Here is a 16,881-nt window from a genome sequence, read left to right as displayed (position 1 = left end):
TTAAATTTGTTATTATATTAATTATCTATTAATGAATAGACATGGCTGATGAAGGGGCATGTTTATTCATGGCCTATTCTTTATATATAAATCTAAGAGGGTCTTGCAATTGGAACACACATACAAATCCAGTAGCGCTTAATACATTTGTAGCAGATCCAAAAAACCAACATGTACTTAAAAATGGCTCTTCATTCTTAATTCTTGCTTTAGTTGTATTCTTCTTTTTTCTTGTCATTCATATTATTGTGTTCTGCTATTTGTTATATTCTCATATTCTTTTTTTATGGTCTTTGTATTTCCCCTTATGTGTTCGATTACATAATGGATGGTAGAATTACTGCTGCTCAAGGAAAGAAAAAATCTACTGAAGGCTCCCTCATTGTTCACAACCAATTTGAGACTTAATTGTCTCAAAGTGATCAGATTACTCTTCCCCCTCTACAAACTCCCTATCCATCATGAACTTAAACACAAAGGAAATCTACAAAATTATCTATTGTAATCATCCCTAGTAGCTCATCCTCTTCCAATTGGCTATTGTATCATTTCTTATAATTGCTTCTTGTACCTTTCTAGTTACAATAATGTTGATGTTGGCTCAATAATTTGTCCTCATTTAGGATTACTTATAATTTGTCCTCCAATTTCCAACATGGTTTGGATTTTGTTTGGAAATGTTAATTTACTTAGCCGCTATTATGTTGCTTTAAAAATGGCAATATATTCAAGCATCAATAAGATTATCTTGATCTCTCCTTTTGTGACATACATTTGTCAATAATTTCTTTTACATGAATACATTCTTTGATAAGTACCCTACAACTAGACATTTCAATCTTTTTGAGACTCTTGTTCAATGAAATCACATATCTTCATCCCATTCAATGTGGGATAACTTTGCCAATTTGCATAGAGATTTCTCTCTTGGTCATTTCTTATTAGGATGTATCACACTAATGATGATCTCATAACCATTGAAAAAATTGTTGTTCGGATCCTGTCTAAGTTTGATGGTAGAATCTCCCTTCTTATTGTCATCTTTGTTCTTCTAATTATAATCAAGATGCTCTAGGTTATAAACTTTCATCCATCCACGAAAAATTGAAAGATAAGTGATACATTTCCCCACATTTTAACTATCTATATGGTTTGTGCTTCATATAACTCAACCATTGATGTTGTTATAGACAACTCAATTGCACTTCTCGTAGAACATATGAAAGATGTTATCCAAGTATCTACATCTTTATAAAACATGTGAATTTACTATTCCGACAACTCAATTTTTGAAAAACCTTCGTTCTCCACAATTCATGATATACTTATCGCTGCCCTCCATTTGATCTTGTTGTCAATTATCTTTATCTCACCTTTGATAGTTTAGGACTGATCATTCGGGCCTCTTTTAGTTTGAATGGAGACTCTTGTAGTCCTCATCACTCTACTTTCTTGATCGCTGACTTTAGTAAGTATTTGTGCTTAGAATAACTATTATTTGATGTACATTGATTTTCCACTCTGTTCATACATATTAGACAGTTCTCAAGGATTATTTTCTCCCACACACTAATGTATGTCCCTTAATGATGGTTCAATGATAGTGTGAGATATTTCTATACATGCCTAGTTCCCAAATTATTAAGTCATTGGATCATAATTGTCTAATGTCTCCAAAATACGCCGATTAACTCTTCTCTCAAAGTTTCCTCCCATACAAATAACTAAGACCATATCCAGTGCACATTATGTTTGACCAAAGTTGAAAGATTTCTCGATATTATCTTTTAAATCATTTTTTTCAATATCTTGTCTAAGGGGATTCTTGACTCTATCTGCCAAACAAAGGTATGCATTATACCAATGATTTTATTTCTATCGCCAATGATTGTTTTGTGGAAATAATCATTTTTATCACCGACTCGTATTTTCCCTTCATCAATATTTTGCATAAGATTTATTAACTTACAAAACGGTGCCAACGACTAATTTACTCCACATCCTTTTCAAAGCACACATGGTTTCTAACTTTGCATTGGCACAAAGACACAAGTTAGCCAATAATGTCAAACTCAATTTTTTTCAATTTCTCACATGTTCAGTATAGCTGGTTAAGAAATTTAGATCGACGTCTACTAAATCCATTTTATATGTCACCTACAACATTTAATTTAATTCCTTGAATCAACATCTCCTTAAGATAATATGTCAAAGAGGTCAGCTGTAATATCTATGAGTGCATAGTTTGACTGCATTTCCATGAGTGTACAATTTTATTGCAGGTATGAACGCTATTGACAATGGACTGATTTGCTCAAGAATCTATAGAAGTTAGTGCAGAAATAATAGAGATAAAAAAATATTCTTGAACTCGGAATGTCCTTTGATCCTTTGATATGCTTGCATTAATTGATTTCGATGCCTTGTTTACTCAGGCAGATCAGGTATATATATTGAGTGGAAAGGGTGTGGGGATGAATGGTCATGTCTCCAAATGGAGACATGGACATTCATCCTTGCACCTATTCGGAAGTAACTAATCATTCACGATTTGTTATGAACTTAACACAAGTAAAACAATGTAATACCAATCATTAAGATCTGCAACCCGATATAAAGTGTAGATCAAAAGAGATCTAAATACCAAAGGAATCAGAATATGTTTCGATAATGCCTTAAATGATCTCAGAAAAGATATATCATTGGTTTCTATTATACATTGGTTACATACAGAAAGTATGTATGCATATATGTATAACAGTATGTGCATCATACTGTTGTACATATATATATATTGATCACAGTAATGTCAGACCAAAGCTACATGCTTTAACAATCATCAATATGTTTTAGGGAGTAGGAAGGATATTGAGAAGACAACATAATGTTATCACTATGGGCATTTGGAGTTTGTAGTTATGCCATTTCGACTGACCATGGACCTACTATATTTCAATCCACAATGAACATAGTATTTCATTCACAGTTGTGACAGTTTGTTCTAGTTTTCTTTGATGACCTTTTGGTATACAACAAATCGTGGAAGGAGAATATTGCACATCTTGATTTAGTTTTGGGTTTTCTTGGTAAAGAATCCTTGTACGCTAAGGAATCCAAGCGTGAATTAGGCCTGATAGAGTTGTTGTACTTAGGCCACATCATCAGTGCACAAAGAGTACATATGGATCCAAACAAGGTCAAGGAAATCACTGGGTGGCCTACACCTGAGAGTCTCACACAACTTAGAGGGTTTTTGGGCTCATGTAGCTTTTACTGCAAATTTGTTAATGGATATTCACAGCCCATAGCACCACTTACTGATCTAACAAAGAAGGAATATCTTAGGAACTACATTGCAGGATGACAAAAGGGGTGGGTTAAGTGGATATACCTTTGTGAGTGCAACTACAATACCACCTACCATCTTTCTATTTGGACGACACCATTTATGGCATTATATGGTAATAGAACACTTAGCTTTCTTGATTTATTTATTAGTAATAGTAGAATGCCCAGTGTTGGAAATCTGTTGTAGGATAATCAAGATATCATGAGAGCTCTTAAGTAGAATATTGAGGAAGTGTAAAACCAGTACAAGCAGTATGCAAATCAGAGAAGAGTTAAGCGTTCATTCGAGGTAGGGGATGTGGTATACTTGATGCTTTATCCTTATAAAAAGACTACACTCAAGAACCATTGTGCAAAGATGTAATGTCCCCTCTTTAGTTCGGCATGGCATTAAACATGGATTTGCCTATCCCAGACTCTCGTAGGCAAATGGTGTGGAGAGAGAGTCAATGTTGCGGATCAGATGGTCATATTATGCTTTTGAAGAAGTATTAAGAGGTTTTATTTCATTATTGTGTGTTATTGGGGCCTACATGTTATAATTTTAAGTTGAGTTGCACTTTTTATTTTTTAAAGTTACTTTATTATAAAAAGTGCATTATAATGAGAGTTTATAAAGGATGTTTCTAGAAGTTCTAGTAACTTCTTAGGAAAGTAAATAAATAGAGGGCTGGGCCTCTCATTTGGACATGCTGGGATTTGAGATTTCTTCTACTTCTTCATTGTGGAGCAATTTGTAGCCTCTTGGGTCTGCAAATTATTCGATCTTTGGGAACGAATCACTCCCTTGGATTGGCGACTTTGAGGGTGTGAAATATCACCTGAATTGTTGCAGTTGAGGAGTTGGTATTCAGCCATCTCATTTGAACTTCATTGAGAAATTGTTTGAAGGGTTTATTTTGATTGGAATAAGGGTTTCAGATTTGCCCTAGCATTGGTGAAGCATGTGACAAGGGTTTGGAAGCAATTCAGCATTTTTCTGTGAAGTCCATATCTGGGCCTGCGACACACATTTTTGCTCATATCTTCCTATCCCTTTGGAGTTCGATTTTATGCATTGGAGGGGTTATATATTAACCCTAGGCGTTTCAGATCATACCAAATTCGGCACCCATTACCAAGTAGATTATTTTATAGCAGGGCCGAACATAACAGGGCTGAACTAGGGCACGGGTCACAAATTTGTTCGTATCTCACAAACAGTTCAGAGATTAATTTTATGCCTTTGGGAAATCATCAAACAACCCTAGGCGTCCCTGTTTAGGGCATTTTCGTCAGCAGAAAAAAATACAAAAAATTCAGACATTGAAATCGCAGTCTCTCAGCTACCTGGTACAGCCAGCACAGGGTTGCAGATTTGTCACCAAAAGCCCGGACTGTTAGTAAACGGCACCTCCCCGCGTTAAGGGGGCAACCCCAGGATAGCCTCGCTAGCGAGGACCCCGGAAACATGGTAGCGACAAACCGCACGGACAGACCTATGTCACCTTCCGTTAGGGGCCCACTCTGGGGACATCACAGCCCACCACGCTCCGCGGGTCTCGACCTCGAGACCTCCGGCTCTGATACCAAGTTAGTAACCGTTGCACCAAAAGCCCGGACTGTTAGTAAACGGCACCTCCCCGCGTTAAGGGGGCAACCCCAGGATAGCCTCGCTAGCGAGGACCCCGGAAACATGGTAGCGACAAACCGCACGGACGGACCTATGTCACCTTCCGTTAGGGGCCCACTCTGGGGACATCACAAAAGAAGATCAAGCCATGATAATATAGACCTTTCAAGATGATTAGGCATGTAGGTGAGGTGGCTTATGAATTGGAGTTACCAACTAATAGTAAGGTCCATAATTTATTTCATGTGTCACACCTAAAGAAGGCGTTAGGATATCATGTGGTTCCTTCCACAACTCTATCGCCTCTAAATAATGACGGTAAGTTAAGTTTGGTATCTAAGGCTATATTGGATGTAAGGAGAAATAGTTGAGGAGATGTGTTATCAGGGAATACTTGACCAAATGGAAGGACATATTGGTTGGGGATCTACTTGGGAAGGGAAGGAGATTTCATAGCATCCAAAGTTGAGATTCCTTGTGACAAGCAGTTTTAGGGAAGGCGGACTATAATTTCTCCTTCTTAATAGTGCTCAAATTTAGTGTAGTTTGGCCTATAATCAGAACTTTGTAGGCCAAGGTGTTGAGGAGAGGGTTGTGCGGGCAGTTTCTTATTGTAGCCACAAACTTCCTGCAGCCACAGACTTCTTGCGGCTACAGGTTTCCTATAGCCACAAACTTCCTATAACCTATGATATTGTTTGCACTTTATATTAGTTATGTTTTAATATTACTTTAAAGTGCAATTAAATATTATTACAAAAAAAGAGAAACCTTCTAGAAAGTGAAATTAAACATTATTTTTTCTTCTTGAAGGAGGCCAACCTTTTAGAGGAAAAGACTAAATAGGGAGGAAAGCCTCATTGTTAGATATCAAATGTGTTTCCATCTACTTGCCTGATAACTTGTAGAGCCAAGGGTATTTGCGAATTTCTACATTGGTCATTGGGATCGAACACTCTCATTGATTTGCATAGCCGAGTTGGTGAAAGATCCTCTGAAGAGTTAGAACTATTGCAGAAGTCATGTCAGTCTTTCCATTGAGCCAAGTTTGTGACCTAGGGCCGCATTTGGGGAATAAGATTGAAGAAATAAGTCTGATATTAATTTCAGATATATTGCAGTATGGCTGGGATATTTGGATAATGATTCTAGAAGAGTTTGGAAAACTTTTGTATAGCTAAAGGTGAACAATGTTATTGCTACAATGTTGCTGCTACAGTAACATCTAGAGATTTTAGGTAGTTTCCAAGTTCCCATCCATTTGTATTTTGCATTGTTCTAAGACCAGATCTGAATACTTTAGGGCAGTTGTAGGGAGTTAGTATTCAGCTGAGGAAGCATTGTAATCTAATTTACATCAGAATTTTATATTAGCAAGCTATCATTTAAAGGGTTTAGAATATCATTGAATTTTGCATGGTAGGTGTTTTCCCTAAAGTCATATTGTTGTAGATGGATATTTTCTCATCTTTAACCAAAGCTCATACACTTGAAAAAAATCAAAACAAGCATTTGCATTCTCAATATTAGATATTTTAGAGTTTGCAATCATATCTATTGTTATCAATTAAAGTTTGACATTTAGAAGAATCAGAATTTAGATCAGTAATATATTCCTTGCGTGCAAAGTGTTTGTTGTTGGGTATAATGCTATGTGTTGTCTAAAATGTTGTTAATGTTAATCATGTTGTTGGTCGTTAACATGGCCGAGTGGTAGGCAGTTATGGTCGTGATGATTCATGTCGCACCCCCTCAGAACTTATATGTACACTCCATTGGATGGAAGAAGGCATCATCATTATCAGTATCATTGGTATCATTGTCGTTGTGCTTATCATTTGATGTAAATCTTGACTGATATTAATGGAATATGGCAGTTCTCTGATGGTGCCTTGCATTTACTTATACCTGTTATAACTCTTATTCAGTAGCATGCATTTAACTACCTTTATTGTAGGTGGTAAACAGTGTTTGACATAATTCCCAGGTCATGAAATCAGAAATTTAATTTCAGGATTGCAAGGGACATTAGACAGTGTAGTTTCCTTGTAGTTTGATCTAGTTCCACTGATAGGTCATATGTGGAGCAATGGGTTTGACTCTTTCTAAGGTAGAGAAAAGATGAGTAGAAATTGTGACAATGAATACAAATTTTATTGAGTAGTTTGGTTTCTTTTTACGATTTCTTATGCCCTGTGGAAAGATTCATTTGGTTGCAAGAGTGGCCATAACTTTGAGAGCCGTGATCAGCAAGGAGGCTAAGATTCTCTTCTTCCGAAATGCTGGCTTATTAATTCTACCTTCCTTTGCTCATCCAAGTTGAGTTTTATGATATACATATGGAGTATATAAACGATCTCATTAGGCACCTTTGAGGTATTGATTATACCATTGGCTTGTCTAATTTGTACCTTACATATGTTGGAGTTGGTGCCTTAATAGGCCACCCTACCCTTATGTAAATTGTTAGGATACCACCTAAAATATAAGAGATAACTATTTACACTTCATTGCAGACTGTATAATGGCAAAACTGTTCCAAGAAAATATTATTACGCCCTTATAGAAATAAATTCTTTGATAACTGAAGTAACAAGTTTATAACTTGAGTTGGATATAAAGGTATCAGGTACACATGTATTGATTATAGGGGCATGGATTTTGGAGTGAAAGCTATCAGCTGATGATGAGTATTCACACAAAGATGATTTGAAAATGGCAGTGGATCACTAATTTATTATTATTACCACACGTGGTGGTGGAGGAGAATGTTTATATTGGGGTGTCTTCAAGTTTCAAGTGCGAAAGAGCAGTAAGAGGAGCTGAAGGCAATGCATGTAAATAATAGGTAGGTATGTATTTGTGATGATCATTAGGTTGACTAAGAATTTATACTGATTCCTTAAGTTTTTCTTTACCTTGTTTCATGGAAATAGTAAGAAAGGAATGGTTGTTCAAAAATAGGTGTACACCTTTCATCTGATTCTAGTAGTAATAATAGAACTAAAATCATCTGAACAATAAATTTGTATGCAATATACATACCTTTCCCAAAAAATGGCCAATGCAAAGAACATAATCAATTGGAGTTGTCATTGATTTACTATGCACAATTTCCCCCAATATACGATCAATTGCTGCACCCTATTCGCACATGCACAGTAATTTGCACAATTAGAAAAAATAAAATATATGATGCCAATGTGATGATAAAATAAGGAAAAGGAAATTCATTTTTACAGAAAAAGAAAAATTCTCTAGTCTGAATTAGTAATATGATTAAATTACAACTATTTTACGTAAAAAATGTGGCCTGGATTCTCACCCTTAAAGTCTAAGTTAGATATCGAAGACAGTCTACTCCTAACCATCTCAAAGGTTCATGATCTATAAATGCATCAGTAAACTTTAGGTTAGCCTGTAACTTGAAAACATTCCATAGAAGATGTGAGAAAAGGAAACAAAGTTGTCCTCTATGTAGTATACTGCTCCAAAATATTTTACAAAAATTTGCAGATTTTCACAAGTTTTGCTATGCAAGCATTTCGTCAAACAGTTCCCATTGAACATTGTTTCGACAAATTTTCACAAATTGTTTTCACAAAATAAAATTTCTCCATTCAAATGGTTAGGAACAGCCTTTCTTGACAAAAATTACTGCTTGATGTACATGGCAGCTATCAAATGATAAATAAAGGTGTTGCCAATGGAATCTGTTGCATCCAAAAACTCTTAATATTAAACAAACTACAATATTATCATTCTCGAATGCTGACCTCTGTCTGGTACACAGTCCAATCAGCATCTCAAATAACTAATATTCTCCCTAATGAAAAGCAAAGTCCCCCACACTTGGTACAATAGTCTTCTTAGAAATACAACAGCCTATGCAACGGTATGATGGCCTTAAAATGGGTGACGCCTCCCTTAAAGAAGCTGTGCCTAGCATTGAGAAGCCTTAGGAAGGCCAGGTTGGCATGTTCCAAAGGCTTTCATGCCTTCAGAACTAAAAATCAACCCCCTTGCTGTCTTAGGGCTAAGACTATGCAATAGAATGGCTGATAAAAACCCAGCTCAACAAAATATTAATACATATTTTTATTAACTCACTCACTCCACACACAACACTATATTTTGTGTTTCTTCTGCAATCATACACACAAAGACAAACTTTTTAGTCGCTGGCAATTCCCAATAAATTTGCACTTGTAAGTCAGAAATCTGCGATTGGAAACAATCTATTTCTTCTCCATTTAAAAGCAATTGTGAATCTTGTGTGAATCCACCATTAATTTGACAAGGAAGAAATTTTTCATCTCTTCAGCCAAATACTCGTAAGGTTTTCATCCTATAGTTTAGGTTGACCATATAATCCAAACTTTACTATGAGAAAATATATATCAAGCAAGATGTCTAATTTCCTTTTCACTCTTCCTTTTATACTCCACCGGCAAACTTTCAAGAACTTTATTATTAACTGCATTAAATGACATTTTTTAAAAGTCACTTTACTGCACAAGGTCACCTTTTAAATAAAGTAATTGAATAAACTAGAGTTGTCCTAAAATTAACAATGTTAGACAACTTAATTTTATTAATTAAAATGTTTCCTCTTCAAGTGACAAAATCTACTATGCACCCTCATCTTCTTTTTTGTTTGGTTTTCTGATTGGATATGTTTATAGAAGAAGAGAGATATGCAGAATACGTGATTGACAATAATAATACTTGCAGGAATGAAATGACTCAAAAAACTACTGTATTTAGAAAATCCCATAAAATAATACAACTCAGACTCAATTTCAGAATTGAAGTTGCAATATGTTGTGAGAATAAGAACAAACCACTTCCTGGATTTATATTACTAAGTCATTTCAAACATATGCACAAAATCTGATTGACAGAGAAATTAACCTACTCGTAACCAGGCCAATCAAGCTCTTAGAAATGGATGACACAGCCAGAAAGATTCTCCTTTATTGATAAAACTGAAAGACAGCACAGTAGTTGCCATAGGCACCACTCCAAAGCCAAACAATTAGTGTCAATATCCAACTGAAAGCTACAGACAGTCAACACCACATCCAAGAATGGCACAACCAACTGCAAGGATGCTATTTTTGATGTTATTGTAGCCATCGTCGGATTCCTTCAAGCCAACATGGATAACATAAAGGTTGTGATAATATATTTATTCTATTAACAATGATTATGTTATATATTATATTATAATATAATATAATATAATTATTATATATAAATTGAAAATATAATATTAATAATAATTATATTATATTAATATTTACTATGTTATATAATTATTATAATTATATTATACAATAATATAATAATTATTTTCTTATTTTATAACAATGGTACCCCTTGATGAAAAGACACCTCTTGAATATATATAAAGTTGAGAAAATCTCTCATTCTCTAATACTTATCATATTTTAATTCACATGGTAGATTGCAATGTGTTTCCAACAACCCACATGTTGTGTGGTATTTTTTGCACAACTTATCCCACCATTTCAATTTCAAAAATTTGCAAAGTTTGAATACAATGGTCTGTTCAGCTTACACCCTATATTATCTCTCAATTGTTATCGTACAATAACCTCAACTAGTTATAACTTCATCAAACACCAAATTCTTTTATAATTCAATTGTTTGACATTTCATGAAACACTTTGCAAGCAAGCTTTGATACCACTGTAATGAGTCCTGCTAGCTCCCAAACAATCTGTGCCAAAGAAATGATTTCTTTTTTTGTTTTTGAGGTTTTGCAATTTATGATGCAACAATATAGAAGCAAAATAGAAGATATTACAATAATAATTTCAACTCAAATATTTGGATATTATATAGGGAATATACAGCTGAAAATTCCAGATTTCAATATCAACTTAGATACTAAGTATTTTCACAAAATACCAACAACCCAGTTGATAAAATAACCCTTATTATCTAAATCAACATTACCCAAAAAAACTAGAAGCTACATTCCATGAACTTATAGGTAAGGCATGCCTTGAAACCCTTTGAAATGAAGTCTAGAAGCAGCAAAAGAATTCTCCAACAAACAAATGCAACTGCAGATATGTAAAACGTTGCTCCCAAAGTGCAGATAGAAAATAATGCCAAGCAGCAAATATAAATGGGTGGTTAACCAAATCCAAATTAACCAACACCCAACTGCTTCTCAGCAACAATAATAACAGTATAAGAAGATGTCGAATTCCAAATTCCCAACACCACAATATCTACCAACCACAGTGTATACAACAATGGAGATAAAGAACAATTCTCAGAAAACTAATTCACAATACCTCAGTTGTCAATTACAATGAACTTCTCAAGGACAAACCCTTATACTTCAACAAGGGCACAGAAAAATCAGACTTCAGAAACGTCACAAAGACAATAAAGCAAAATAAGATAATCAAATAATTAGATGCTTTTCTCATCAAATGTCCTCATATTTATAATCTCCAAATGGCATCAGCTTTCCAAAAGAACTCCACTTAAGAAGCTTCCTATACACAACACTAAAATATAATAAAGTGTCATTAATATAATTTATTAATTGCTTTTGGCTCCAAAAATGACCTTTCTCACCATAACTTCATATTTTCACATGCAAGGCCACTGTTTCTTGTTCCCACAATTCAAAACTTTATCATTTTCAACGAGCTATGATATTGAGGTGACCAATCAACAACACCAACAAAACTAGCAACCCCAGCGTATTTAGATGAATAACAATAATTCACCCATCTTGTAAAAACAACTAAAAAAGCATAAGAATCAAAATCTGACAACACCAAAGTGATCCTAATGGAGTGTCTTACTATAAATAGACGCTCCCTCCAAGATTCTTGGAGCTCAAATTGGAAGCCCAAAATAAAAACTGAGAGCATCACCCAACTCGACTGAGCTCGTCGGAACCAATTGATTAACTTACTATAAACAGTAAGTTCCTCAAACTGAGCCAAAAAACACCATAGGCTGTTGGAAAGCCTATAACCACACAACTGAGACCCTCAAATCCTACTTTTAGCTCACAAGGGTCGTGATGGTGAACTGACCAAGTCAATTGTAGGAACCTGCTAAAAGTGGGGACATTACATATGGTGACATCATTGGAGAGGCTTCCAAGATTGTTTTGATACGATTTCAGCTAATTAACTGAACTAGAATAAACTATCAATTCTACTTTTTCTGTCTTTTCCTTTTCTTCAACCTCTTCTTCCTCTTCCTCATATCTTCTCATCCATCTCCTTCCCTTCCTCTTCTTCCCCTCCTTATCCATCTCCTACTTCTCCTTCTCCTTAATTTCCTCCTCCTTGTTCTTTTTCTCCTCCTCCTCCATTCTTTTCCTCCTCCTCCTACTCCTTCTCCTCCTCCTTCTCCACCTCTTTTTCCTCCTCTTTTTCACATTCCTCCACTCCATCTAATATAAAAACCTAAACATATCATTGTTCCTGGTAAATTTGAGAAACGAAAAAATTTAGATATTTTTAAAAATTTATTATTATTTGACGTATTAAAGTTATAGAAAAGATATGTTCAATAGTTTTGAAAGGGTTTTTCAGAAATATAAGTTTTTCAAGTAAGGTTATCATTTTTGCATGGTTTACAAGCAAGGTCATCGAGAGAAGGGGAGACTTCGAGGTCCCTGGTACTGGGACTAGTACTGGTACCGGTATGGCAATTTTTCAAATAGGAGACGGGGGGTACTTGGAGACGGCAATTTTTTTATTTTTATTTTTTTAATCGTTTAAAGAGTCTAATACTAAAAGTAAATACAAAATTTGAAAATAGTAATACTGTAAGACTAAAAGACTAAAGTAAATAATAATATTAATGTCACATTAAGAATTAAAATAGACTCAGAGTCAAAGATTTCAAAACTCACATGATCACAGTATTGTATCTCATAGACATATTTGTTTTTCGAATATTGCATATGATCACCATCATATCAGATTGATAATTGCTAAGATTATCATTACATATTCAAATTTTAAATTCAAAAAAGTATAGTTTGATGCTGAATTGCTGATATGCAAACAAAAATGAACACTTTGTACAATAAACAAAAAACAGAAATATATCTAGTATTAGTATGTCGATGGTACTATCATCTACTCCACAAGGTTGTGATCATCCATCTCAAGGTCTTTAGCTATCATGCTCTCCAAAAAATCATCTCTCCAACTTAGGTTCCTCTAATGGTAGTACAACCAGGGGCAAATCATTAAGACCATTTAAAGTTATTAATTTATTAAATAAAATATTTTAAATGATTTAATCGATTAAATTGTCAGTGGTCTTAATTTTTGCATTAAAAACATTAAAATGAGGGCTAAAATATATAAAATTATTTAATATTATATTTTACATTTATATTTTATCAGGAGACTTCACTTTTTGGATTAGGAGACGGGGAGACTTCAGGAGACTTCGTCATGAAGTCTCCAACCTTTTTTGAGGTCTCTGGAGACGCAAAAAGTCGCGACTTTCAGGGGGGAGACAGGTCTCCCCGTAACCATGTTTACAAGTCTAATTATTTATTTAAAATATCTTTATTTGAAGTATTATTTGTAATATTTTTAAAGCTAGTGCTAATTGTTGTAACTTTAAAATTGTTAAATAATTGAATGAAATGTGTTTGTTAGATCCAAGAAACAACAAATCATGTCATGCACTTAGTGTACAACTACCAATCTACTTTTGTTTGGGATAATTTTGGATACCTCAACAAAACTTTCTTGAGAATTTAATGTCATTTTTTTGAAATAATCAATAGTTATTTACAATATTGGAAAAAGGTTACCATATATTATTTGTCATTAAATCTTAGGTTTAACTTTGTTATAGATGACTTATTATTATTTTTTAATTAATTCCATGTATAATACTAAATTAAAAGAATTTTATAACCTTTGAATTTACAAAATCATCCAAGATACCATACCCGCATCTGAGGTGGTTACCCTACTTCAAATGTGTATATCTTATTGTGATTTTTTTTTTAATCCATATGTAATAAAGTTTGAAGTATCTTCATGCCATAATTCTAAAAGTGAAAAGATTGCTCAGAAAAAAGATATTATCAAACCCGAGCTCTTCCTCTATAATTTCCAATTTAAATATAAATTATCATCCTCTATCTAATAATGTTACCTATGTCAAACACCTAAATATTGGTTTTTATGTAAACATCTTAATCTATAAAGTTCAAAACTCAAGCCTCTGAATTTTTTATTATAGATCTCGTGAATCATGTTAGCCAGAATCTTCAACATCTTGTTGGCATGCTTGGAATCCATGTTCATCCCATGCCTGAAAGGCTCATTCTTGGTATTCCTTTTTGTTTATAATGTTCATCCTTGCCTACCTCCTCTGTCCTCCAAATTAATCTACAAGACTATCCTTTCTGCCATTGAAAAAAATCCAACCAAAACCACTTAAATGTACAAACCATTATTATTTTTCCCCACCGTCCACATAACAAGGACTACCGACTCTCTAAAATCACACACATTCCATTTTCTCCATACACCCACGTAGAAGCTATTTAGCTACCAAATTCAAAATTAAAAAAATTGCCTCATATAAACAAAGTTGCTGGATCTCCCGCTCATGGCTCCTATTCGAAATGCTGAATCTCCCGCTCATGGAGTTCACGTCTCCTCTCCTGCTACGAAATTTGGTGCCCCCGCTCTAGGCGTTCCTGTGTCCTCATCCTTCGTTGTAGTATCTGCTCCTGCTGGTCGTGCAGGTGGTTGTGATGTTGTGCGGTTTGCAAAAGGGGCTGCCCTGCATTCGGCCTTTGTTGCGGGTGGGGTTAGGGCTTTTGTAGACGTGGCTGCCTTCGAAGCCGGCTTACATGGTGCTCCCCCTCTTGCAGGTTCATCTAAAACCCCTCTTGTGACGCCTGTAAGTGCTTTAAAACCCATTAAGGTTTCTCTTGACCCAAATTCTATTGAAGATATTTTTCATACAACTGAAGAGCTTTCCTTTTTGGCTCCCATATTTCGCTTCTGAGGTTACTGGCCCTCTCTAGCTGATTTTGCTTCTGAGGTTACTGGCAATTTCAGGAGGGGCGGACTGTAATGTCCCCTCTTTAGTTCGACATGACATTGATCATGGATTTTGCCTATTCCAGACTCTCGTAGGCAAATGGTGTGGAGAGAGAGTCAATTCTGCGGATCAGATGGTCATATCTTGCTCTTGAAGAAGTGTTAAGAGGTTATATTTTATTATTATGTGTTATTGGGGCCTACATGTTATAATTTTAAGTTGAGTTGCACTTTTTATTTTATAAAATTACTTTATTATAAAAAGTGCATTATAATGAGAATTTATAAAGGATGTTTCTAGAAGTTCTAGAAAAAGTGCATTATAATGAGATTTTATAAAGGATGTTTCTAGAAGTTCTAGCAACTTCTTAGAAAAGTGAATAAATAGAGGGCTGGGCCTCTCATTTTGGACATGCTTGGATTAGAGATTCTTCTACTTCTTCCATTGTGGAGAAAATTTGTAGTCTCTTGGGTCTGCAAATTATTATTTGATCTTTGGGAACGAATCACTCCCTTGGCTTGGCAACTTTGAGGGTGTGAAATATCACCTGAATTGTTGCATTTGAGGAGTTGGTAATTCAGCCATCTCATTTGGACTTCATTGAGATTCAGTTATAAGGGTTTACTTTGGTTGGAATAAGGGTTTCAGTTGTGCCCTAGCATTTGTGGATTGATTAACAGGGTTTGAAGACATAATTGTGCATTATTTTCAGATTGCCAGTCCAGGGTTTGCACCCACGTTTTTGCTCATAACTCCTAATTGGCTTGACGGATGAATTTCATATTTTAGGGGGTTATTTAGCAACCCTAGGCGCCCAGATTTATTGCTTTTGGAGTGACAAAAAAATGCTGCAATATTTTTATCTAGCAGCCGTACCAGGCCGTACTTGTACGACCCTGTCAGTTGGGCAGCAGCAGCAATTTTGTGAGTCGGTTTGGGGCAGATTGTGAGGTCTTCGTGTGGCATTAATTCAGCATTCATATCCGGCAAAATTGGAGCTATTCCAGGTGCACAAACTGAAGTTTTGATTGCCAAAATATTGCATTAGAACAGTCAACACTGTCATTGCATAAATAGTTATTTCCAGTCATTAATAACTGTTGTAAAAGTTTCGTCATTTGCATTCCAAATCTGAACTGGGTTATTGTTCATGTCATAACATTGCATTGTCAAGAGCTTGATGTATTAGAAGTGCATAGTTGTGACAGTCTCTCATTGTAATCAGTTCTATTTGCTGTCATAAAAATCAGAATTGCATTGGACTTCATATTTGAGTTTCATATTGTCATCTATCTCTTAGATTGGTAGTGTTATAATCTGGAATTGTTGTTCATACATTATTGGCATCATATATTGAGGTTTCGTTGTACAACAATTAGTAATATTGCAGCCTTATTCGGTTACATGTGAAATGTCCCTTTTCTGATTTTTGTATGATATTTCCAACCTTTAATCAGATCTTTAAGATCAAACAACTAATATCACAAAGATCCTCCAAATTTCTCAAGAAACCTCAAATCGGGTATGCCAGAAATGGTGCCAAAAGCTTCACAGCTTCACCTATTATTAATAAATCTGAAAATGGACATTTTTACAGAAATTTCAGCAGCATAACAGCTTACAAAATGACATTTCCAGATCTATATAGCCTTTACACAACAGCTCACAAATGTAGGACAAAAACTATGCTCATCGGGCTCCCGAAATTAACACAAAAATGCCCGAAAACACCACAAAAACACTAATAAACTATCTCAGAAGTTTAATCACGTCCCAATACATATATTCAGCTCTATTTTAACAGCTTAAAGTCTGAAATGCAGCAGCAA

General features: G+C 35.0%; 1 protein-coding gene across 4 annotated transcripts in view; it reads right to left on the bottom strand.

Annotated features, from left to right (window-relative positions):
* The window catches only part of LOC149546218 (alpha,alpha-trehalose-phosphate synthase [UDP-forming] 1-like), a 241,184-nt gene that overhangs the window by 5,911 nt on the left and 218,392 nt on the right, over nucleotides 1-16,881 (bottom strand). For 2 of the 4 annotated variants that reach the window (XM_089791062.1, XM_089791063.1), the window contains exon 16: nucleotides 8,006-8,104. In XM_089791062.1, the coding sequence (XP_089647188.1) occupies nucleotides 8,006-8,104 (99 nt within the window). Of the gene's footprint in view, nucleotides 1-8,005; nucleotides 8,105-8,285; nucleotides 8,348-16,881 lie in introns of those variants that run through there. The other 2 variants (XR_016353669.1, XM_089791064.1) reach the window with 2 other exon arrangements.

The sequence above is a fragment of the Cupressus sempervirens genome, chromosome 7 (assembly GCF_028749045.1).
Source record: "Cupressus sempervirens isolate cs-2001-9-10 chromosome 7, ASM2874904v1, whole genome shotgun sequence".
In the NCBI taxonomy this organism is placed as follows: Eukaryota; Viridiplantae; Streptophyta; class Pinopsida; order Cupressales; family Cupressaceae; genus Cupressus; species Cupressus sempervirens.
This window is presented reverse-complemented; position numbering and strand designations above follow the sequence as displayed.